This window comes from Saccopteryx bilineata, chromosome 3, assembly GCF_036850765.1.
Source record: "Saccopteryx bilineata isolate mSacBil1 chromosome 3, mSacBil1_pri_phased_curated, whole genome shotgun sequence".
NCBI lineage: Eukaryota > Metazoa > Chordata > Mammalia > Chiroptera > Emballonuridae > Saccopteryx > Saccopteryx bilineata.
The window spans coordinates 128,625,491-128,650,501 of NC_089492.1; the positions used below are offsets into that span (position 1 = coordinate 128,625,491).

The window sequence follows — 25,011 nt, forward strand, 5'->3', positions numbered from 1 at the left end:
GGGAAAACTGCAGACACTACCACCCCCCCAAAGTTACATTCCAGAAATTTAAGAACCAGTATTAAGAAGTACAGGTGAGAGATGTCTTTCTTCCTATTAAACATAGCTGACTGGCTATGATGAAGATTGACACCTGAGGCCTTGTAAGATGTGGCCTCCCTTACCCTGACAGCAGCCTCCTGGTTAGGGGCTGTGTAGACTGGCCAGGGTGAAACATTAAAAAAAGAAACTACTGATTACATTATCATTTTGATATGTGGTGTATCAGACAAAAAAAGTTTTTCTACATAAATATGTGTTCTAGTGAGATTAAATATTGAGGTTAAAATATACATAATTATCAAGCAAAATTAAGATTTTGCCACAAGAGCCAAAAACAGACAACCAAAGAGAGAATGTTCCTTTTAGCAAGAGCACTGTTCATTAGAGGGGGGGCGGGGCAGAAGAGAAGGGAGGGCAAGCACGTTGATTAAAATCCTGAAATTGTATTGAATAGGATCCAGATAGGCTGGGAAACAGGAAGGGCCGTTAGGTTCTCAAGTTATTCTCAGGTTTCCCTACCTGAAGTTGACTAACTCAAGGTCATGATTTTATATCAGAATTTGTTCAGTATCTCCAAAGAAATATTTACACACTGACTTCTCTCAGGTCCTCTGCTTGTCCTTAGGGCAGGTGAAGTGCCTGCGATGGAAATGCACTGTGTTTACTTGAGACTGAAGGTTTAGAAACTGGGGAATAACTGTCCGAGAGGGAATGCAACCAGCTCGAGCTAAAAAAAGCCGCACGTATCTTGGGATGGCTTTGCTGCAGAGGCGTTGTTGCCAACACTTTCCATTCAGGAGATCTGAGGCAATGTCACAATCTGGTTCATTCAGCTTTATAAAAACTTAACGTATATCGGAAGTAAATAACAGCTGGGGCCAAGGAACAGAAAATATGATATTACTAAAGAAAAGAATACACTCAAACCTTTTCCTGTTGGTCAAACATGTAATGTGAACAGTTATAAGTTAATTAAATACAGGGTGGGGTAAGAGTAGGTTTACAGTGTAAGTATGTACAACACAAGAGTTTATTCGTGTATTACTATTTATTAATTGTTGTATTAATTTCAAATGAACTGTAAACCTAATTTTACCCCTCCTTGTATATAAATAATATAAATAATTATATGGGGAAGTTGAAAGTCCCTCACAATAAATGTGAATAAAAGAAATGTGAACCGTTCCAGGGTGGCCTGAGAAAAGCAGCACTGATGAGGAAAAGTATAAGACATTAAAAAAAGAGGCCTATAAAGAAGCTGAACAGCAAAAATAAGGATAAAAGAGAGAAATTAAGAAATGGTGGTTTAAAGAAAGTAGCCTAATTCTAAAGGAGGAAAGATGGTCGATCATGGTTAGATCAAAACACAAGCCCAGAACATGAAGGCAGGACTGCGGGCGCCTGGTGCACCACGTGGCCCTCTGTGGGCTCCTGACAGACATTACTGGACGATCTATTTACCACATGGCTTTCTCCCTGAGTGTACAATAAGATCTGTGAACTCGAGTTTGAAGTCAGAGAAAATGGTGATATTGCTGGCGTTATAACTGAAAACGGTGAAGTGTGCTGGAAGATGATCACAGACTGTGTGACTGACACAAAATCAAAGGATGTTATCATACTGGCATAACTCAAAAGAGAAAAGGAATTGGTGTAAAAAGAGAGAAATGAGGCCAGAGAAGCATAAAAGACATAACAGAAGCTGGGTTAAGAAAACCAGCTCTCTGGAGAGGTGGGAGGCAGGGCTGATGGCGCTGTGGACGGCACGGATCTCAGCTCCAGGCCGCAGTCCAGGGGCAAAACACAGAAAATACAACTCATGAATTAGGTATGAAATGACCAGTAATGAAATAAACAATTATTTTAAATGTCTGCCACCCATTTTTGCACATTTTTTGGAGCAGGGACTTGGGCTAGAAAATTTAACAATAGTTATAAAACTGACAAATGAACGTACTCTGGCTCAGCAGTCCCGGTCCAGGAATTTATAAGGCTGGCACATTACGTATAAAAAATGTGTGGATACAGGCTTTCGCTTTGAAACGGCATTTGTAATAACAAAGTAGGAAAACCCCTGGAAACAGCCACACATCAGGCAGTAGGGAGCACTTAAGAAAGTCAGAAAAATTCACAGCTGAATACTATGCAGTGGTGAAAAAGCACGAGGACGTTGGCTTTCTGAGACTGAAATCTTTCTACATCACAGCTCTAAAAGAAAAAAAAAGTAGCATATATTTGTAATTACCTTTAGTTGTGTAAATAGTTCTGAATATACACAAAAAGGTAACAACATCAGTTGCTCTAGGAAGAAAAAATGGTTGGCCAGGAATGAGACTTTCACCCTTTTATATATTTTTTATCATAAACCATGTGATTGTTCACCTCCATATTATAAAAATATTTGTATTGTAAAGATGTTCTAAAATAATTGAGGCCATTGAAAATCTCACAGTCTAATAATGTTATGTAAATAGAACATAACAGTGTGTCTAATATGCAATGATAAAATTGCATTGATGAAATGGTCAACTATAAAGCGGCACTTCTATACATGCCATACTACATTTGCATTGAAATATGCAGTGGGGGACAGCAGGAAGAAAGCATGTCAAGAGCTACTGTGCAGAGTGCACGCTAGTCAGCAGCAACTCCATGTTTGGACCCAACAAGGTGACTGGAATTCGCCTACCTTTGCTGGTGCTTTAGCAATTGTGAGAAACGGAAAGCCATTCACAGATGGGGAGTATGCCAAAACATTCACGCTTAATGTTGCCAATGAACTTTTTGACGACTTTTTGGATAAAGACAAGATAATCAAACGAATAAAAGACATGCCTCTGTCAGCAAGAATTATTCATGATAGTACCATCATGATGGCAAATCAATTGAAACAACACAAGTGAAGGACATAAATGCAGGACCATTCTTTTCTCTCGCTTTAGATGAGTCAAAAGATGTAAGCCATTTATCCCAGTTCAGCGTGATTGCAAGGTGACACACTAGGTGAGAAAAATCTTGCTGTTTTGTCTATGAAAGAGACAACAGTCCTCCCCTTGAAGAGGGGAGGATTTCTTCAAGTCTTTCACTGAGTTCGCTAAAGAAAAAAAATCTACCTATGGATAAACTTATTTCGATGGGTACTAATGGTGCTCCGTTCATGCTGGGGAAAAACAGAGGATTTGTAGCACTTCTTCATGAACATGAAAAGAAACCCATCCTAAGTTTTCACTGCATCCTACATCAGGAGGTGCTTTGTGCTCAGATGTGTGGCGAGCAGCTTGGTGAGGTGATGTCGCTGGTCATTTGGGTGGTCAACTTTATTGTTGCCCGAGCTTTAAATGATTGCCAGTTTAAAACACTGCTGGATGAAGTTGGGAATAATTATCCTGGTCTGCTTCTGCACAGCAATGTGTGTTAGTTGTCAAGAGGGAAGGTGCTCAGCCGTTTCGCGGCTTGTTTGAGCGAAATCCAGACTTTTCTTGAAATGAAAAATGTCGAGCATCCTGAGTTAGCTAACACTGAGTAGCTCCTGAAGTTCTACTATCTCATGGACATGACTGAACATCTGAACCAGCTCAATGTGAAAATGCAAGGTGTTGGAAATACAGTCTTATCCCTTCAACAAGCAGTGTTTGCATTTGAAAAAAAGCTGGAACTATTCATCACTGACATTGAAACAGGTCGTTTACTACACTCTGAAAAACTGGGAGAGTTTAAAGATGCATGCACAGCAAGTGACCCTGCTCAACATCTTGATCTCCAGCAGCTAGCGGGCTTCACATCTAATCTCCTGCAGTCATTCAAAGCGTGCTTTGGAGAATTTTGTGACCACAGTTGTCTTTTTAAGTTCATCACCCATCCACATGAGTGTGCAGTGGACAGTGCTGCCCTGAGTTGCAGTCCCGGAGTCTCAGTCAGAGATTTTGAGCTAAGCTGCTGACCTGAAGGCCTCAGACACTTGGGTGAATAAGTTCAAGTCACTGAATGAAGATTTGGAAAGACTCACGACAGCAAGCAGAGTTGGTGAGCAAATACAAGTGGGGAGAAATGAAAAAACTTCAACCTGCGGACCAGCTGATTGTCAAAACTTGGAACGTGCTTCCCATCACATACTACACACTGCAGCATGTGAGTATGAGTATTGCTGTACTGACAATGTTTGGCTCTATGTATGCATGTGAGCAGTCTTTCTCACACCTAAAGAACGTTAAGACCAACCTACGATCATGTTTAACGGATTGAAGTCTCAACGCCTGTATGAAGCTTAACCTCACCATGTATCAACCAGACTACAAAGCCATCAGCAAAACCATGCAGCACCAGAAGTCGCAGTAATAGTAAGAAGTACTTTATTCATCATTGGTTAGCAACAGCATAATAATGTTATTTAAAAGAATTCAGAGGCTTCTTGTACTTTAAAAGTGTTGGTCTTACATAAAATGCACACATTTACTTGTATTTAGTGTTAAACATTTTGTATGGTTCTCATAAAATTACATTTTAAAATATGTGGCGTTCATGGCTCTCTCAGACAAAAAGTTTCCCGACCCCTGAACTAGAGAGTTAAGTTGGACTCTTTCTTCCTATTCCTTAAATTTGGGCTGTCCTTGTAACAAGCACTAGCCAACAGAATACATGTTTTTCTAGTTCCAAGTATAGGCCACAAGGCACATTTCCTTTTGCTTTCTTGGAAGTGGGCCAAGATGCCATGTGAATTAGCCTAGGTTAGGTTGCTCCTGGCTGAGAGATCATGGAGCAAAGAAGGGCTGGCCTAGCTAAGGCATACTAGACTAGGCCGTCCCTAGCCAGTCTAGCAAACTACCTCCAAGACTGAGTAAGCGCAGATGTACCTATTACAAATCGCCAATCTGTAGAAACTTGAGTAAATAAATGGTTCCTGTTTTAAGCCAATACATCTTAGAGGAATGTATTATGCAGTAAAAGCTGCAGAAATAATTGAAACATACATAACAGCTTTATTCTTCTAATGTCATACTTATCACAGTGTGTCTTATATTAGAATCAAGTATTTATTTGCTGATCACCTCTTCACTCCTGAAAAGCAGAGACTGTATTACATTCACTTGGGTATTCCCGGATCACCTAGGTTGTGCTTTGCTCATAGTAGGCACTCACAGTTTGATAAATTGAAATAAAAATCAACTGAAGATCAAATTTTGGTGTTCATCAGAATTATCTACTGAATGTTTAACAATAAGAAAAATACAAACGACATTATTGTTAAAGAATCAAATAATTACTAAGAGTCATCTCTTGGCCTTGTATTGTAATTCTCAGTTATTTTAGGCCAGTAAGTATTAGTACTTGGAGTGTACATGTCCTTTGCAAGATTTAGTATTAACCCAAATTTGGATTTTGACAGAAATATGCACATATATTTACTATCTGAATGTGAAGTTATACTGCAATCCTATTTTTATGAACTTGGAAATACAGAAAGTATGAAGTGGCAAAGAAGGAGATTTTGATGGTTACTGTCTAATACACATTATTAACAGCAGGTTTTCTAGACGCAGAAATCTGACAAATGATATATGTATGTAAATTTACTATAACTTTGAAGTGCTATACAAATGTAAAATATCATGAAAGCTTGTACATTCAAAATGTCATTGCAGTCTTTTCCTTAAGAAGTAGGAAAATTAGAAGACAGGACAGGTGAGAAAGGATGAATAGCTTTGCTATTCACATCTAATTTGTTTCCTAATGACATCCTATAGCTTTTAAATGACACTCTGCTATTAGAGTCTACAAAGAGATGATTTCCATCACATATTCCATGTTTTGAATATTTTAAAAATTATCATGCAATTGATAGTGTCTGAAACACTTTGAAGCAAAGGAACATGAAAGCATGCTCAAAATGAATATACTCATAACCAGTCAGGTAAATACGCTCAATGACAGGCAAAGAACATCCTTGCTTTGCTGAACCAGGAACAAGTCCCCTTCTTGCATGGGTGTGCACCCTATAACTTACCTTAGACTTCTTCCTTATACATCTGCCATTCCTGTTGTTATTTTTGACTTATAAAGGGCTTATAATATCCAGTTAATAAGGTGGACAATTAAATTAGAACCTCAAAGGTTCAGATAGGCTAAGTAAATAAAAATGATAAAAATCTATGTTGTTGATATGTTTAAAAGAAAAGTACAGCACAAAGTGAGTAAAGTTTCTAGTTTTGGTTCATAAAATCAACCATAAAAGGACTGGATGAGAAACGGGTAACAATGCTTCATTTGAAAAAGACTAATACTAGAAGACAGGAAGCTCAATAAATCAGGATAAAAAGCCCATCCTCCAAACTGGGGTGTGTTAATAAAACCAGAGAGTCAAAGGGTCAAAGTTATGTGAGACAGCTTTTAGCCAACGTAAGAAATATCTTTCTCATAATCAGGTTGTCCCAACGTGAACCTTGCTGCTTTAGGGCAGCGATTTCTTCAAGGAAGAAATTCAAGCACAGTCTGAGGTGCTGTAGTGTACAGGACTGAAGTATCAAGCCAAAGGTTACACCACCTGATTTTTAAGAATAGCTCCCAGCTTCAAATAACACCTCATTTGAAGTCAAGATATCCCTTTTGGAAACAATACTCACAGGCTTTCTATTTATAGTTTGAACATCTCTGTAGTTCAGAAAGAAAGGTCTCCTTTTAAAAAGATGCTCACTTTCAGTGAGTTACAAGAATGACTAAGATAATGGCAAGGAGATCAATATTTGCCACATGGGGTGTGGAAAGACAGTTTCTCTCACAATAATTCAATCTACCCAAGACCTCCTCATAATGAGCTACAGCCTGAGAGCTAGGAAAGTTTTTCATATGATCTGTTAAAAAAATTAAGCTGCTATAAAACAGACAGACATGAGTAGAAATTAGGTGCTTGATTCAATAGAAAGAGACATACTCTTTCCTTGAGTAAAATTTTGACATTTCGGGTGTCATAAAAGGACCTGGATAACAGAAATGTAATAGAAAAGAAAAACTTCAGTATAAACAACAGTACTCACTGGGAGCTCACAAGTACTTGAGCATTCATCGCCGGCTCAGATTCACCTTATTTTGGCTGTGCTTTCTAACTTATGTCTTAGTTAACATTTTCTGTGAACGCTAGTTGCTTTCCATAGGGACCAAAACCACAAACTAGAGAGAATGACCACATTTCCTTCTCATGAATTGTGAGAAGGGAAAATTCTTTTCCTTGGGTGTGTTTCTCCAATGAAATTCAATTTCTGCTTTCCAAGAAAAGCCAATTGGCTCAGAAGTTTCTGAGAAGAAACAAGGGGAAAAGTCCAACAGATCTACTCCATAAAACCCTAAAGCAAAATCCCAATCTTCCAGCTTTATATCAGCCAAGGGGTTAAAATCTGAGTGTCTCAGTAGAGTTGCTGAATCCACAGGTGGAAGGTCTGAAGTGTAGAAAGAGATACTGATACCCATTTGTGACCATGCTGAGACAGCCTTTATGTGTAAGAGAACCCCCTCGCTCAGCCCCCAAATATTAAGTTGACACACGTTTCTGGGACGCGGCCTGAATCCTCAAACTTTGGTGGATCTATAGAGACACAATTTTCTGTTTTCTGCTTAATAGGGCTTTCCAGAATTGTCATCAGATGACAGATTACACCGCCCATCACAAGGATTCAGGGGTAGCTCAAGTCATCCATTATGGGGTAAAAGCTGTTCCAGCATGAATCGAGTCGCAGTGGTAAGAAGACTACCGATACAGCTTTAAGAAATACGCTGGGCATCTAAAAGTTTTCAGAATGCAAACTATGTCAGCTCTGAAAACAAGAGGCACTGAATCATTATGGCAGGAGAAACAAAGCCAGCCCCCTTTTTAAAACAGACCAAAAAAAAAGATTGTTTTAATAGGAAAGAAGCATCAGTCATTGATTCTTACTTCATTCACACTTTCTATCCAACCTCATCCATCTTCAGAGTGAAGAGATGACAGAGCCCAGTTAACTTTCTCCCTCTTTAGGCCCCCACCCATCCTGTTCCTCGGTACCCAAACCACCAAGGCCTACTCACCATTTCAACCTGCAGGCAACAGCTCTAAAGAACACTCATTCTGTCTGATGAGCTTGCGAAGCTCAGGTAAACCTAACGACGGGCTCTCATCATGTTTCTTTAATAGGGTTGCCTGTCAGGTTAGCATGAGTGGTCAGGGCCTTTGCTTATCATCTTCTTTAAAATGGCCACTTAGTCACTCATGACTGACCACATTCTACGAAGAACAGGATGGGAAGACTTAAGGCAACAGAAAAAAGTCAACAAGCCAAACCCACAATCCAGAATGTAAAATATTTCATTTTCCTTAAATGCTGCTGCCCTCATTATCTGCAAACAAAAGTTCTCTAGGCAGGCAGTCTCTGCATCAATGCACCTGCTTAGCATTGGTTTGCTGAGTTATCTTTTCGCCGTGTCTGCAGAAGCCAACTATAGCACAATGGGTCACATCACTTGAGGGTCACTTGAGTCCCTCTACCCTTTGGGTCCCTCCTCCCACCTCCTGCCTTCCCTTCTAACCACAAAACCTTTAACTCCACCATAGCTAAGGATTCCAGATAGCTAAATAAAAGAGGTGGCCTCAAACACAGAGAAAAAACCTTAGGTCTCCAGTGTGAATCGCCAACGCCAATCCCCCTCCCCTCCCCTTTTCCTTAAGACCTGATGGTCTTCAGTCACACATCTTAAAAGAAAAATAAAAAACAAAAACACAAAGACTTACTTGTCTCAAGTCGATGAAGGCCAACTGCAGCGTGTCCTCCTGGAACCCAGGCACCGGGCCGGATCTGGCAAACTCTGTGGGAAAGAAAAGAGGATAAAAAGCGCCTTTAACTAACCATGGACAGGGAGATTGGCAGACGGATGACAGGGAAGACAAGAGAGGCTGGGGGAGAGGAGGACCAAGCTTCTAAGGAGTCATGTCTCTCTCCCTTCAGCTTCTTTGTTTGCCCTTCAAAATTCGTGTCATCAAAACACCATTAATTCCAGCATCCTGACAGCAAGGAAACTGTACTAATTCGACCTGAAATTTATTCCCATGAGCCGCGCTGGGCTTCAGAGTATTTGTTTTGTGAATGGACAAACAACTTGCAAAGGAGGAGGGAGTGGGGGAGAGAAAAAAGTTTTTCCTCTCAACACAATAAAATCTTCAGCTGTGAAACTCTTTTCAGTTCCGAAAGCTATTTATATTTTAGATCGCTGAAGGAATTTTCCAATTTCACGCCTGTCACCTCATTCCCCAAGCATTTATCAAAAAATATTCCCTGCCACATCATTAATTATTCCCTCACTGATTATTTGTATTATCTCATGACTGCATTATTGCCAAGACACAGACACACACACACATGCACACGCACACACACATGCACACACCAGCAGCAGAGGCGCCCCCAATATAGAGTCTGGCTCTGGAGTGAAGGAATACTTGCAGATACGAAAAGGCTCATCTAAATAAATTGTTCTATAAAACCTTAGGGAATATTTGCACAAGTCTGTTGTTCTTGTATATTTTTTCTTGACTTCCACTTCTTTTCCACTTTTGAAAATTCTTTTTCTCTTTCCTGTATTCCAATTTAGTCTTAGGTCAAAGAAACCAGACCACATGAATGCTATTTGCAATTTACACTAGTGCCTTGGGTACATGTTCAGTTTATGACTCTGGCTTCTATGTCGTTAACAAGAAGATAACTACACAGGGCTACAGGGACAAATACTAGTAACAGTTAAGAATGTCAAATTTTATTGTCCCTAAGCCCTGCTTATTATGAAATCAAAAGGTCTTGAGCAATCCCCCTACACAGGCGGGTGTGCATGTACACACAGACACACACACACAGAGCAAATTCAAAAGCTGGACAGTTACTATGTCTTGAATTCTCTCTCTGAAGCCCAATTGTGATGGACACTTAGTATCAATCTACTCTTTCCCTCAAAAACAACTCAAGGATCTGCTCAAAGCAAATATGAAAAGGAATGTTCTTCTTTCGATTATATTTCCCCCCAGGAATGAATTTAAGAAATTAAAAGAGTGTTGGTATCATATTTTTCTTTTCAAATTAGATAAAAATCCTTCAAGATATTTGCATATTTATCTAGAAAATTACTTCAAACAACAGCCGGATAGATTCAAATGATGGTTTGTGAACAATGATAGGAATTTCTGATCTTTATAAGTATTTTCCATCTAGGGACTTCTTAGATATAATACGTTTTCACAAAATCCTTGCCTCATTTTAAAAAACAATGCTAACAAGTTGCAGAGATTAGTAAAACAGTGTGTGTAATAAAATTTAAAACTATTAAACTAATTTATAGCAAAAATGTACATAAAAGAATTTTATTTCAGGTATTTCAAATAAAAATGACTCATAAATGAAGGAGATAAACTATGTACCATGATTAGCATAACTTTCTACTTGCTTTGAAAAGAAAATTCAAATGCCATTTATAAATTAATTCTATCATCTGGATTGCCCAAAATTAATACTCTAAAACTGTACAAATATTAATTTTAAAAAAAAATTAATATTCTAAAACTGTACAAATACTCGATGAAGCTCTGTTAATAAAAATCTTGACATAATCTATCCTTCATATCTTACAATAGCCATTATTTGTGATAACGTTGTATATAGCAACTGTTCAAGTCACATGCACAACTTTCCCATTATATGCTCCTACGGAAAGCAGTTCTTTGAATTATAGCCATAGCCACTCTCTTTGACGGCCTTGATTGTCAGGTGGTCAGTTTCAATAAGCTTCCCATGCAGCACGATTTCATCCAAGGTTGGTGGATGATCACTGTTACTCCAGCATGACTCAGGCTATGCTGCATCATGTGAAAAGTATCTCAGTCCTCTCTGTCAATAGAAAACCTACTTGAGTCAAAATACAGCAACTAGCAAGGTGTTCTACCGCCTATACATGTGCAACTCAACAGGACTACCCCGTGATATACATGGTTTGAGAGCTGGCTAAACATTCTTAAATCTCCTTATGGGGCATGTTTCCTGGGGTTAACAGATGATGCTAATGAAACACTCAGGGTCCTGGGTGAGATACATATTTAGTTCTCAGAGTCTCACTTTATAAACCTCATTTTTATAGCACACTGAATCTTCCAGGTTCCCAGAGGGCATGATGGCCTTTTAGATTTGGCTTTCCTTTTATAATTCAGGGAATTAAAGAATGACAACTGCATCAAGGTGTGACAAGTAAAGAGATTAATTTTCACATTTAACTTATGGAAATGTCTAATTAGAATACATTCACTTCATATTTATATTTTTTCTCACTGCCTTATAAAATTTTTGTCATCCCGTGTAGGTAGTAAACTCCTTCAGGATAAAACCATATCACAGAACTTAACAAGTATTCAAATTAGTAAATGTTCAACAAATACTTACATATTAAATGAGTTACAAAAATAGCAAGACTCATTAATTACACAAACTCCTCATTGCCAATAAAAATCTTTAGAGTGCAATAGTTAAGGTGCACTACACATGAAAAGCAGGTTTTAGGAATTTATAAGTTCCCTAAAATTAGGTGCACAAAGATTTAGGGAATGGGCTTCAAGACCCTTAAAAGCAGAGTTTGAGCCCTGGTTACTAGCTCTATCGCCATGGGAAAATTAATCTCCTTAGAGCTTCAATGTCTTTATCTCAAAAATGAGGATACCAGTGCATTCCTTATAGTGCTGCTATGAGGACTGTATGAAATAGCACATGTAAAGCAGCTGGCAGAGTGCCTGGCATATCACAATTATCATCACAATTAGTTTTTGGTGTGAATATGCATTTCTCTGGGAAGAAGATTCATAGCTTTCACGGAATTCTCAGAGAGCTGGTGACCAAAGGTTAAGAAGCAGTTCTACATTCAGAACAAAACATTAGAAGAAATTCAGCTACCATTCAGTGATGAGCTGGCTCTGCAAATATTTTATAGTCAAATACTTAAGTGCTTCACTGAAAGGAAATTAACACGACTAATTACTCATGGATTAGCATCTGCACAGTAATTTTCATTGGTATTATTTTTAAAAATCAATAAATGCATGAAATAGATATGTAATTTGGAACTCAATGTACCTTTAAAAAATGATTGTCCTAGAATTCAATTTTTTAAGATATATCAAAAATGGTAATAGCATCAGAAAGTGTACATATTTTAAGAAATAAAATGAAAATTTGTAGATAGTCTGATTTCAACTATAATAAAATTTAATATGCACAGAAAACATATGCACAGTAAGCACTTATTTCATAATGTTAACTGAGGCTGTTATTGAAAGGAAGATTATGAGAAGGCTTTATTCTTCTTATATTTTATAAATTTTAAAAATAATTACAGACCACTTTTATAATCAGAAAGTAGAACACACACACACACATCAAATTATATAGTGGTGCTGATTTTAGTAGTACTTTTTCTAGTGTTGATAGATATAACTTGTTCAAGATTTATCATTTTAGGCAACTGGGATTGATTTACACACCCAAATTCCCAGATGCTGCTTGCTACAAAGGAGAATGGCACAGGGGAGGGAGGCAAGGGCTCCCGGTCTGTTGTAACACAGCGATGCATACACAAACTAACATGTGCCCAGCAGCCTCTCCTTACAGCATGAATGAAAACCTCCATTCTTCTGACACCACAGAAAGGGGTATATGTATGCAAGTGTGGCCATGTGGAGCCAATGGCAATATAGGACACAATGCCCAAGTCCCTACCTGGACTTGTCTCTGGATTCGAAGATCTATAGTAGTCTCTAAATGGCCTAAGCCAATACCAAATTTCCACAGCCTGGCATTCTGCAGGGTGGCCTGAGTATCACAGAATATTAGGGTGCTTACTCCACTGAGCACAGACCCAAACCTCACCTTTGACAACTTCATGTTACTTGGGCACTGAGACAGAGTTCTAGTGAGACCATCAAGAACACAGTGAACTGAGGAACAGAATTAGAGGCAGAGGCGGGGTCACAGGGACCAGAGGGACAGCTGTCAGAGGGAAGGGGGATGAGGGATGGGATCAGAGAAGGTGAAGGAATTAGTGAAAAATAATACATAACACAGAGATACAGATAACAGGACAGCAAATCCCAGAGGGAAGGGGGGAGGGTTAACAGAAGGGGGGCAAAGGAAGTATAAATAGGGACACAGGGGTGGGGGTGAGGGAGTTATATTCAGTGGGACACTTGAATCCATGCAAATACAATAAATTAAATTTAATTTAAAAAATAGAAAAGAAAGAAAGCTTCCTCCTGGGAAACTTGTTGAGGTAAACAAAGCCCCTGACCAACACCAAACCGCCTTGGAGAAAGCTTGGCTCTCCCCAGCGGCTCTTCCTGCCCTGGTCCAGGCAGAGGATGGACTCCCAGAGTCGAAGCTGGTATCAATTTGCAAAAATTGACAACTCATTGAAGTTAATGAAGGAACTATTTTCATTTTTTTTAAAAAGGAAGTGTAAAAGTTATAGGAAAGACGGCACACTTTGGTGAAGGTTTAGGCAGGGAAAGAAAATCACATAAAAAAAAAGCATTTTACCTACCAAATATCCAACATTCCCTTACGGTCTCATATATATTCGAACCTATGAGGTGTGACAATCATTTTTTTGAAAACAATATCAATTTCTCGAAAATATCCTGTAGGTATACATTTCTAATAATCTTCATCTTATATTGATATGGAATTAGTAAAGCAGAAAAACAGGGGAGCCTGACCAGGCGGTGGCACAGTGGATACAGCATTGGACTGGGACATAGAAGACCCAGGTTGGAAACCCTGAGGTCGCTGGGGCTTAAGTGTGGGCTCATCCGGCTTGAGCTAGGGCTCACCAGCTTGAGCGCGGGATTGCTGGCTTGAATGTGGAATCACAGACATGACCCCATGGTCTCTGGCTTGAGCCCAAGGTCACTAGCTTGAAGCCCAAGGTCACTGGCTTGAGCATGAGCTCACCAGCTTGAGCACGGGGTCGCCAGCTTGAATGTGGGATCATAGACATGAGCCCATGGTCACTGGTTTGAGCCCAAGGTCTCTGGCTTGAGCAAGAGGTCACTGGCTCGGATGGAGCCCTCTAGTCAAGGCACATATGAAAAAGCAATCAATGAACAACTAAGGAGACTTAGGAGCCACAACGAAGAATTGATGCTTCTCATCTTTCTTCCTTCCTGCCTATCTGTCCCTCTCTCTGTCTCTCTCTGTCTCTGTCACAAAAAAGAAAAAGAAAAAAAGGGGAGATGCTACTAATTTCAAAATGCTTTCTAGACTTCTCAAAGACTCATCTTAAAATCACTAACTCTGTCACTTCAAGAAAGAAGAAAAACTTTTTATAAATTCAAAATCATCAGACATATTCACATTTGGCTGAAGAAATATATATCTATTTTATATACAAAGAGTAGAGAATCCTAATTAGAATAAAATGTTAGTCGAATCAGTTACATGGGGTTTTGAGAAGTCAAAATAATTGCCTTAGTCTGTAATTTGTATAGCTAATAGGACATTTTAGAGTTTAGCAAAAGCATGTTGTGAGAAACAAAGTATAAAACTAATTATTCTGAATCTTTACCAATTGTCTCTAGAACAAGAGTGATTTTGAAAGGAAGCGGAGCAAAGTAAAATTTATCTCAGAAAAACAAAATTCATATAAATCCTGGGCAAATAGGTAAAATTAAATAGTTGAAAGAAAATATAATTTGTTCAAATAAAAGAAAGTTGAAGGGACAATAAACCAGAGGTCCCTGAATAACATCAAAGACTATTGTTCCCAGTGAACTTCCAGGTCAGACATAGATGTGATAGCATCACCATCCCTCACTGAACAAATTAGGGAATTTTGTTTTGGCCAAAATGCCAGGTGAAAAAGAAAACTCAGTACCTGGGAACGCAAAGTATGTTGGGTACTTGTTTATATTTTAAAATCATGTCAGGTCACAGGTGGTTTTTATGGGACTAAAAAAACAAGAGCTGCCATTGCTATATTAACATAATGGTTTCCTGGTATCTGGCTCCCTGGAGCAACAGGTAAGAAGTGTGCTAGACTACAAAGTGTGGCTCCAGGGGAGCTCAGGCCTTCTTGCATCACTTCACAGTGGCTCCACTAGGCTAATTACAGAGAGGAGTTGATGGATTCCACAGGGAATGAGCTCAAGGCCCTGCTGGTCAGAGAAAGGTCGGCTGGAACATAATGAGCAAGAATGAAAGTAAGAGATATCAAGGAGACAGAAAAGCAGGGGGTGGGAGGGTGAGCTCCTTGGAGATTTAACTCACTATATTTGTATAATGGTGCTTCTTTGGGCATGTGATTATAAAAAATAACTACTTTTATTTATCTAGGGTATGACTCAGTGATGTAAATTAGTCTCTGCTTTTACATATTTTAAATATGTAACTCAATAGATCTTCTACCTCAAGAAGGGCAGAGGACAGTGCAGGCTAACTCGAACTTATTAATATTTTCAAAGTTTCTATCAGAGGAATCTAATGAAAACATAATAATAAAGTCTCATAGCAAATGCCAAGACAGTACTATAAATTTATAAATAATTTTTGAAGTTTAATTCTCCAAGTCAATTCTCTAAGCTTTTTTTGCCCTAAAAGACAATTGAAAACTAGGACAGATAGACATAGCTATTTAATTAATAAGGAATTAACCCCCTAAAGCTAGGAAATGGCTACAAGCATGAAAGAACTTTCATGCTGCTGCTAAGTAAACAGGCCAGCCATCACCATCTGGCTGTGCCTTCTACGTTCCACTAAGAGGAAACAGGGTCCGGGCACTTGCAGTGATTGGTGTCAATTACAACACATATTCACCTGGGGTGGAAAGCTCTCTTATGACGAATAAACATAAAGATGGGAGAAGCTGATTTCTATGCCTTGCTTAATATATAAAAATAATCGGTAAGACATTTTAATGAAATTAGTTGGTTTTATTTAGTAAAATAAATTAGAAAATAACTCTGTTCAAAATTTAAAAAAAGAGATGACGTAAATTCCTATCATTTTATGAAGTCTCGAGGGCACTGGATGCCTTTGTAGAAATAAGGTGCTGCTCTTTGTCTAAAGAAATAGTCTATTTTTCTTTTGTTTCCCTTGCCTGAGGCAATATATCAGAAAATGTCTGAGATTTTCTGCCTATGTTTTTTTCTAGGATTTTTACGGTTTTGATTCTAACATTTAAGTCTTTCATCCATTTTGTGTTTATTCTTGTGTATGGTGTAAGCAAGTGGTCTAGTTTCATTTTCATGCAGGTATCTGTCCTGTTTTCCCAACATCATTTATTGAATAGACTATCTTTACTTCATTGTATATATGTGCTTGCCTCCTCTGTCAAATATTAATGACCACAGAGGCATGGGTTTATTTTTGGGCTCTCTACTCTCTTCCATTGAACTATATGACTGTTTTTACGCCAGTACTATGCTGTTTTGGTTACTATGGTCTTGTAGTACAATTTGACATCAAGTAGCATGATTCCTCCAACTTCAGAAAAATAAATCTTTTTTATTTTTCAAGATTGCTGTGGTTATTCAGGATCTATTGTGGTTCCATATAAATTTTTCCAATATGTATATGTTTTAGTACTGATGAAATACGCCGTTGTTATCTTGATAGGAACTGTGCTGAATCTGTAAATTGTATTGGGTAGTATGGCATTTTAATGATGTTAATTCTTCCTAACCACGAACATGATGAATGCTTCCACTGATTTGTATCTCCTTCAGTTTCTTCAGTGTTTTATAAAAGTACAGGTATTTTATATCCTTGGTTAAAACGAAAAAGTTTTGCACAGCAAAGGAACTCATCAACCAAAAAGACAAGCCACTGAATGGGAGAACATATTTGCCAATGATACATCTGATAAGGGGTTAATATCCAAAGTTTATTAAAAATGTATACAACTAAAAAAAACCCCACAATCCAATTAAAAGTAAGCAAAGGACCTGAATACACATTTCTCCAAAGAGGACATACAGATGGGCAATAGACATATGAAAAGATGCTCAATGTCACTAATCATGTAAGAAATGCAAATTAAAACCACAATGAGAAATCACCTCATACCTGTCAAAATGGCTATCATCAATAAATCAACAAATAAGTGCTGGCGAGAACATGGAGAAAAGGAAATCCTCATGCACTGTTGAAAAAGTAGACTTGTGCAGCCACTGTGGAAAGCAGTACAGAGTTACCTCAAAAAATTAAAAATGAAACTACCTTATGACCCAGTGATTCCACTGCTGGGAATTTGAAAGAACATATGCACCCATATGTTCACTGCTGTGTTATTCTCAATAGCCAAGATTTGTAAGCAGCCCAAATGTCCATCAGAATGGATATAAAAAACTGTGGTACATTTACACAATGGAATACTACTTGGCAGTAAAAAAATAAAAGAATAAAAGGAAATCTTACCCTTTGGGACAGCATGGATGGACCTGAAGATCATTAAGCTGAGTGAAATAAGTCAGCCAGAGAAAGGTAAGTACCATATAATTTTATACACATGTGGAATCCAATACACAAAATATACTAACAAACAAACAGAAGCAGACTCATAGATACAGAAAACAGACTGACAGCTTTTAGAAGGGAGAGGGATTGTGGGGCTGAAAAAGATGAAGGGATTAAACAAAAAATGAAGGGAAATGAGATGGGGGGAGTAGGAGTAGAAGAGAGTAAAGAGGGGATAAATGGTGTTGGAAGGAGACTTGACCTGGGTGATCAAGTACAATATACAGTACAATATTCAGATGATGTATTATAGAACTGTACACCTGAAACCTATACAATTCTATCAACCAATGTCACCTCAATGAATTCTAAATAAATAATATTCTAAATGATAGATAAGAATACTTTCACTGCGTTCACTAAATTAAACAGAGAGGCTTTTGTGTTGTGTGACTGTTTGCAGAGGAAGAGGGTGAAAGAAAGTCAAGACCCTAAGAAGTGGTAGAACAGTGTCATGTCACACAGCATTGGGCTTTCCCTTAATAGTCCACAGAAATATAATAGCCAAAAAGAACTAGCAAGGATGTCCTAGCACTGAGCCTACAAACTAGAATCCTAAAACTAAATGAAGCATTAGTAATTACTAAGAACTTTTACAGATAAAAATATTATGGCCAAAATGGTTAAGGCAGTGAACGAGTTAGGATCTAATCCCCCTCAGTCTATTTCAATATGCACCCCTCGCCTGGAATGTCTCAAAACAAATATTCACTTTACTTGGTCCTTTATATACATGTTATTTTACACTCAGGGAAAAATAAAATTATAGGAATATATAGAATGTGTAAAGTCATCATTTTCCTCTGACATTCCAAATGCTTTACAATTTTGCAAAATAAGGGCCAATTTCAGAATAGATCTTTTAAAACTATACTGAAAAGAAGCCTGACCTAATTAGCAATCAGCAGTGCTTCTGTGCATAATCTCTAGGCCAGCTGATGACTGGCCATAAAATGGGTGGGCTTCCTGAGAGATGAGAAAGACTGGTATTCTGAAGAAGTAACTCTATATCCTTGATATTTTTACTACGCTTTTAAGGATTTAATTTTACCCATGTGTTTGTTCAGCACTGATTATTCTGTTGTATGAATATATACACAGAGCGAAGGCTAGCTGAAATTTTACATGGAGAAAGAATTCTGTAGGGCATTGAACATAACAGTGAAAATCAAGTCTCTTAGAAAAGCACTGTCCAAATAGAAATGTGAGCCACCTGTGTAATTTTAGAATTTCTAGTGGACACATTAAAAATTAATTTTAAAATTCATATTTTATTGAATTTTAAATAAAATATATCTATTATATATTTTATATTTTATATCTACTATATCTATTATAAAATATTTTAATTTCAACATGAAATGTTTTAAAAATTATTCATAAATTTTTTCAAAGTCCAATATGAATTTCACACTTATAACACATCTCCTTTCTGACTGGCTACATGTCAAATGCTCACAGCCACCGGTGGCCAGTAGCTATACTACTGGACAGCACAGCTTTAGATGATGTTGACTGTAACGAATGTAAACCAAAATGAAATGTGCTCAGAATTCCTTCAAAGAGAGCTCTCCCAAAATTCATGATATGAATTCTATTTTTTTACATTGGCTATGGAATAAGAATTAAGGCACATGTCCATGATTCTATGCAATGTAGTTACTCAGCTCATATTTTTAAAATACATCAGAGAAGATGTTTTCTCACCCTCTGAGAGCTGTGTAATTTGTGTATTCTTCACCACACCTGTCAATCAATTTTTATATCACCTATTAATCTGTATACTAGTGTTCTTACCTTTCTTCTCTTCATTCCGTTTTCTCTTTCTTATATGTAGCTTATTTCTTTTTCAACTTATCCTGTTGAAAGTGGTCTTAGATCATTTTGGGAAAATAGTAGGGTAGATTTTTCTTTTTAAATAATGATAGTTGATCAGCATATGAGTTTCTAGACAAAGTTCTTTGTCTCAGTCCTGCAGCCAATGATGATAGCAACAATCTTGATCTATAACTACAAAATGTTTTCTAACTGTACAATATAAAACAAATGCTGAACCACTAAAAGGAGAAGTATCAAGACTCATTATCAGGATTCTTGAATGAGGTAGAGGTATGTCACAGTGCACTGTGAAAAAAGCTCCAATTCAGAGAAATGAGCAAGGTGGGTTCCAAGCGAGGTGTTTCCAGTTAAAGAACTAGATACATTTTTTAAGTCAATACCTCTCTTCACAAACCGACAATAGATAATGTTTCTTTGGTATACATTACATGGATGGTCTCACGATTTGCTAGGAAAATTGAGTCTAAGTTGATATCCACAGAAAGTAGACATTTCAATTAGCTAAGATAACTGGGGTTACTGTCCTTTCTAAAATTTACTTATGTGATTTTGGGCCAATCATATAAGCTCTTCGTGCCAGATGTCTCAGCTTCAATATAAAGGTAACACTCCACATGCTTAAAGCTACATAGCTGAATCAAATATACCATATTTCCCCACGTATAAGATGTACTTTTATCAAAAAATTTGGGGTCTAAAAACTGGGTGCATCTTATACAGTGGTTGTGGATTTTTTTTGTTTTGTTTTGTATTTTTCTGAAATTAGAAGCAGGGAGGCAGTCAGACAGACTCCCACCTGTGCCCGGCCAGGATCCACCTGGCACTAGGGGGCGATGCTCAGCCCCTCTGGGGTGTTGCTCTGTTGCTGAAGGAACCATTCTAGTGCCTGAGGCAGAGGCCATGGAGCCATCCTAGGCACCCAGGCCCCCTTTGCTCCCATGGAGCCTTGAGCTACGGGAGGGGAAGAGAGAGACAGAGAGGAAGGAGGGGTGGAGAAGCAGATGGGCTCTTCTCCTAAGTGCCCTGACCAGGAATCGAACCTAGAACTTCCACATGCTGGGGTGACGCTCTACCACTGAGCCAGGGCCTGTGGATTTTTTTTTACCTGCATTTCCTGCTTTTTTGCACTTGTTTTTGTACTCATTGTTAAAGACAGTGATTTGTCCTCAGACAGAGATGAGGACAAGCTAATGGATGGGAGTTTTGACAGTAATGAGGAGTTGTATGAATTTTATGATGTTAAAACTGGAGTTCAATAACTTTATGTAATACATTTATTTTCAAATTTTGGGCCCCAAAATTAAGGTGCGTCTTATACATGGGAGCATCTTATACATGGGGAAATATGGTATACTTGAGGTCTGTGATATAATAAAGACTATATATCTGGTCTTTGTCCTGATATCGAGTTTGCTTTATACCAGACTTTGCTCCTGGTATAGAGTTTCAAATAATAGAAATTCCTGAGTCACAGGAGTATCTTTTGTTATTCATAATGAGCTCTTATGTGCCGTATCTAAATTTATGCTAACAAAGTAACTGGACATAGGCCTTTAGATAGTTTTAAAAGGGGAGCTGGAAAAAACAAAGACCAAGTCTTTGATTAAAGGGTTGAAATTTTCAGCCCATCCCCAATCTCCAGGGAGGAGAGAGGAGTTGGAGATTGATTTCGATCATGTAGCCAATTTTTATTCAGTCACACTTACATAATAAAACCCCGTACAAACACTCCATGCACTGGCTTTTTCTGGTTGGTGAACATGCTGAGATGCTAGGGGGAGGAAAGGCCCGAATCTCATGAGGACATGGAATCGGTGCTGCTAGCACCTCCTCCCCAGGTCCCTGCCCTATGCATCGCCTCCATTTGGCTGTTCCTGAGTTACAGCCTTTAAAGGAAAACTAATCACGAGTGCAGCACTTTTAACGAGTTCTGTCAGTTTTTCTAGTGAATTATTGAATCCAAAGGGGATGTGGGGAACCCTGAATCTGTACTCAGCTAGGAAGAGGTGCAAGTCACTTGAGGACACCTGAGACTTGTGGCTGATATCTGATAAGGGACAGTCTCGGGAGTGTGCCTTTTCTCAAGGTAGTTAGTGTTCGAATTAAACTGAATTGAGGGACACCCAGTTAGTGTCAGAGAACTGCTGTAGCAACACAAGGTCCAATTCAGATGAACTGCAATATAACTTGATACTGGGTTTGCTTTAATATTTAGGTTATAACCATACATGTCCCAGTATAATTAATGTAAAAACTGGAATTGGATGCATTAAAATAATAATACACATTTTCCCCTATGTGACCAGTTCTTCAATGAATCAAAAATATTAAAACAAGTTTTCATTTATTAGAGATCATTTTCCATATGGCAAAGTACAAAGTTCCAATATCTTGCCCGGAGAAAGCTATCCTTTTCTAAGCTTTGATACCTTGCTTCATAGAATTGTTTTAGTAGTAGTTGGGAAAATTTTCCCCAAAGTGAAATTTTAATGTAAAGTAGTAAAACAATGACCCAACTGAAACCAAGGTTCTTATGACTTAAAATTTCAATTTTAAATCCTAGCTCTAGAAATAATATGTCTATACCCATCAAAGACCTAGCCTTGCCCTTGGATAATCAGCAACCCCAGAGGCAGTGGAAGACAGTAGCCCAGACCTGATAATGGTCACACTCCCCAACCTCTGGCAGGCTAGAGGTAACCTCTTGACTTAAGATATGTTTCAATGCCTGACCCCTAAAGTAGAACCACCTCCTGGCTACTGTTCCATGATATAGGACAGAGGGATGCTGGAAAAAACCTCAGAGCTGCCCTTAATACCTACAGAAATAATTCATTACCATTACCTCACCTCTGAACAATCAGCTTCCTGCATGACCCCAAGCCCCTAACTCTCAGTGTCTTGTGATTTTGTCCTATATAATCTGTGACCTACATGCCACTGGGGAGTTCAGGCTCTTGAGTACTGTCTTCCTTCCTGGTGCCATTCATAATAAAATGGCTGACCCTTGCTGGTTGGCTCAGCAGTAGAGTGTCTAGAGTATCAGACAGATAGATGTGTGGATGTCCCTGGTTTGATTCTCAGCCAGGGCACACAGGAGAAGCGACCATCTGCTTCTCCACCCCTCCCCATCTCCCTTCTCTCTCTCCATCTCTCTCTTCTCTTCCCACAGCCATGGCTCAGTTGGAGCAAATTGGCCCCAGGCACTGAGGATGGCTCCATGGCCTCACCTCAGGTGCTAAAAATAGCTCGGTGGCCAAGCAACAGAGCAACAGTCCCAGATGGGCAGAGCATGGCCCCATAGGGGGCTTGCTGTGTGGATTCTGGTCCAGGAGCATGAGGGAGTCACTCTGCCTCCCCACTTCTCACATAAGAAAAATTAAAAAACAAAACAACAACAACAACAAAAAAGTTAGTATTTCTCCACTGCAATTCTCAGTGTCTAGTGTTTGGCTCTGCTAGCACTGAATGGATGAACTCTTTCAATTCTGTAACAAAAGGGCAACTCAGATGGAACTCAGCCCTAAGTGAGCTTTCTGCCTCCGGTTCAGCAGCCAGTTCAGATGGTGGTAGTCTTGCCAGGTTCTGTCCAGCAGCCACCTGGATTGATTGCTCCAGGGACGAATCTGCTGTGCTCACTACCAACAGGGTGTAGTTGACCTACAGCATTTTCATTTTGTTGTAAGAGAAATGGTATTTAGTTTAGGAGATATCTTTGGTGCGTAACCTCACGGGTGACAATCCCAGGAACACCTTCATATTACTTTTGGTTGGGACACTGAGAGATTCATTTGACTTGGTTTGGAGATCCCACTATTGGTTGTATTAGGAAAAGGACCTGAGAGATTACAATAAGCAGCTAGGACTGATTACTGAAACTATACCTGTTATTTGTTGAGTCTGTGTCTCATCTTGTGGGAAGTGGGGGCAATTCTGACTGTATACCTTGAAGAAGTGAGCAGTGGAAGCTTGACCCAGCCATGGAATTTTGTTTTTAATTTGAAACTGGTATGAATTTGGTTTAGAGCTAGCAAATTAAATCTGAAAACATTGTATGTTGCAGAAAGGGGGGTGAGGGCAACATGTTGTTTGTCGATGTTATTTTCAAACAGCATGCAAAGCTTTGGTCCTCTGAACAAAATCTTAAATTAGTCTATCTATCAGAAACATAATTTAGATCCAGTTTTTCCTCTGGATTTTGAATTGTTTCTGGGACACAAAAGCTAGTGTTGTAAAATGAAAACTATGAGATCTCTGTTAATGTTTATCAGTAGGTTCATGGATGTATGTTCCAGATATAGCATATTTTTACCGCTGAATGGTATTGCAAATTTGTAACACTAAATTGGCTTAAACAAACAAGCATTTATATGAGAATTCTTAAATATAACAATAACCTAAATGTTTTCCAGAATTACATGCCTTGGGAAAATGTTTGATATGAAAGCTGGTTCTGAGTTTGGTTTGGTTGAATAGGCAGAATTTCAAGTCATCAGCATTAAATAATTTATTCTACCTGGGTTTATTAGTCAAATAAGCTCACGTTATCCTTGTTACAAAATTTTGTCAATAAGAAAAATAACTCAGTATGTTTCATCTTCAGAAAGATAAGGAGAACTGACTTTTTCTAAAATACAGGTTTCTGAGAATAAACTTTTGGCTCATACATCTAAAATGGATGAAGATTTGTAGAACTCTAAGGAATAACTGTACAGTGGTACTTTGAGATACAAACAGACCAACATACAATTTTTTTAAGATACGAGCTGCGACTCGGTCTGTATTTTTGTTCGAGATCTGAGTGAAATTCCGAGATACGAGTTGTGGTTCGGGAAGCTGCCACTAGTTGGCACGTTGGCGCATGGGTCCAGTATCGGCAGTGTGATTTATGAGTTGACTGACTTACAAGCTCGGTTACAGAACGAATTAAATTCATATTTCTGAAATGCTGGCAAATGACTAAGATAAATAAGAATTAATTATATGGCTCTGAGTAAACTGAGGATGATTATAACTTTTATGAATATTTGTTTAAAATATTGCTGATTTTTAAAATCTTTCGTTTTTCAGATAAAAGGAAACTTGTTTCTCTTAAACAACTATGACTTAGTAATTTGTGACTTATACCTTTGTAAGCATAACTGAAACATTTATTTCTTTTCTCCCCACTTGATCCCTCCAGCATTCAGAAACTCTTAATGAGCATTTTTATTTGCACAGCAATGGGATTATTTGCATAAGTTCATTAAAAAACTATTTTCTATAACAGGTCATAATTGGAAACCGGTTTTTATTATCAAAGGTTTGACTAGAATGCCATGTTTGAGAGAGAAAACATAGACTCAGAGATGACCAGACAGCTTTAAGGAATTCAGACTGACTTACAGCAGGCAATAGAAACTCTTGGAAATACTGGCCTGGTACCTTGCTTACAGGGTTCCCAAGAAGCCTTACTATGTCACTTCTTGGCAGGTGCAGGAACTTCAAGATATTTGGGGGACTCCAAACTGAGAGGAACTCACCCAAAATCTATAACAGGCAACATCTGATGGCAAGTCCTTGCCTTGGCTTTTCT

At 38.4% G+C, this 25,011-nt stretch overlaps 1 protein-coding gene across 4 annotated transcripts in view; it reads right to left on the reverse strand.

The window, feature by feature from the left end:
- Positions 1–25,011, reverse strand: part of EXOC6B (exocyst complex component 6B) — a 675,853-nt gene that overhangs the window by 152,551 nt on the left and 498,291 nt on the right. For all 4 annotated transcript variants that reach the window (XM_066267372.1, XM_066267374.1, XM_066267375.1 and 1 more), the window contains one exon: positions 8,795–8,868. In XM_066267372.1, the coding sequence (XP_066123469.1) occupies positions 8,795–8,868 (74 nt within the window). The remainder of the gene's footprint in view (positions 1–8,794; positions 8,869–25,011) is intronic.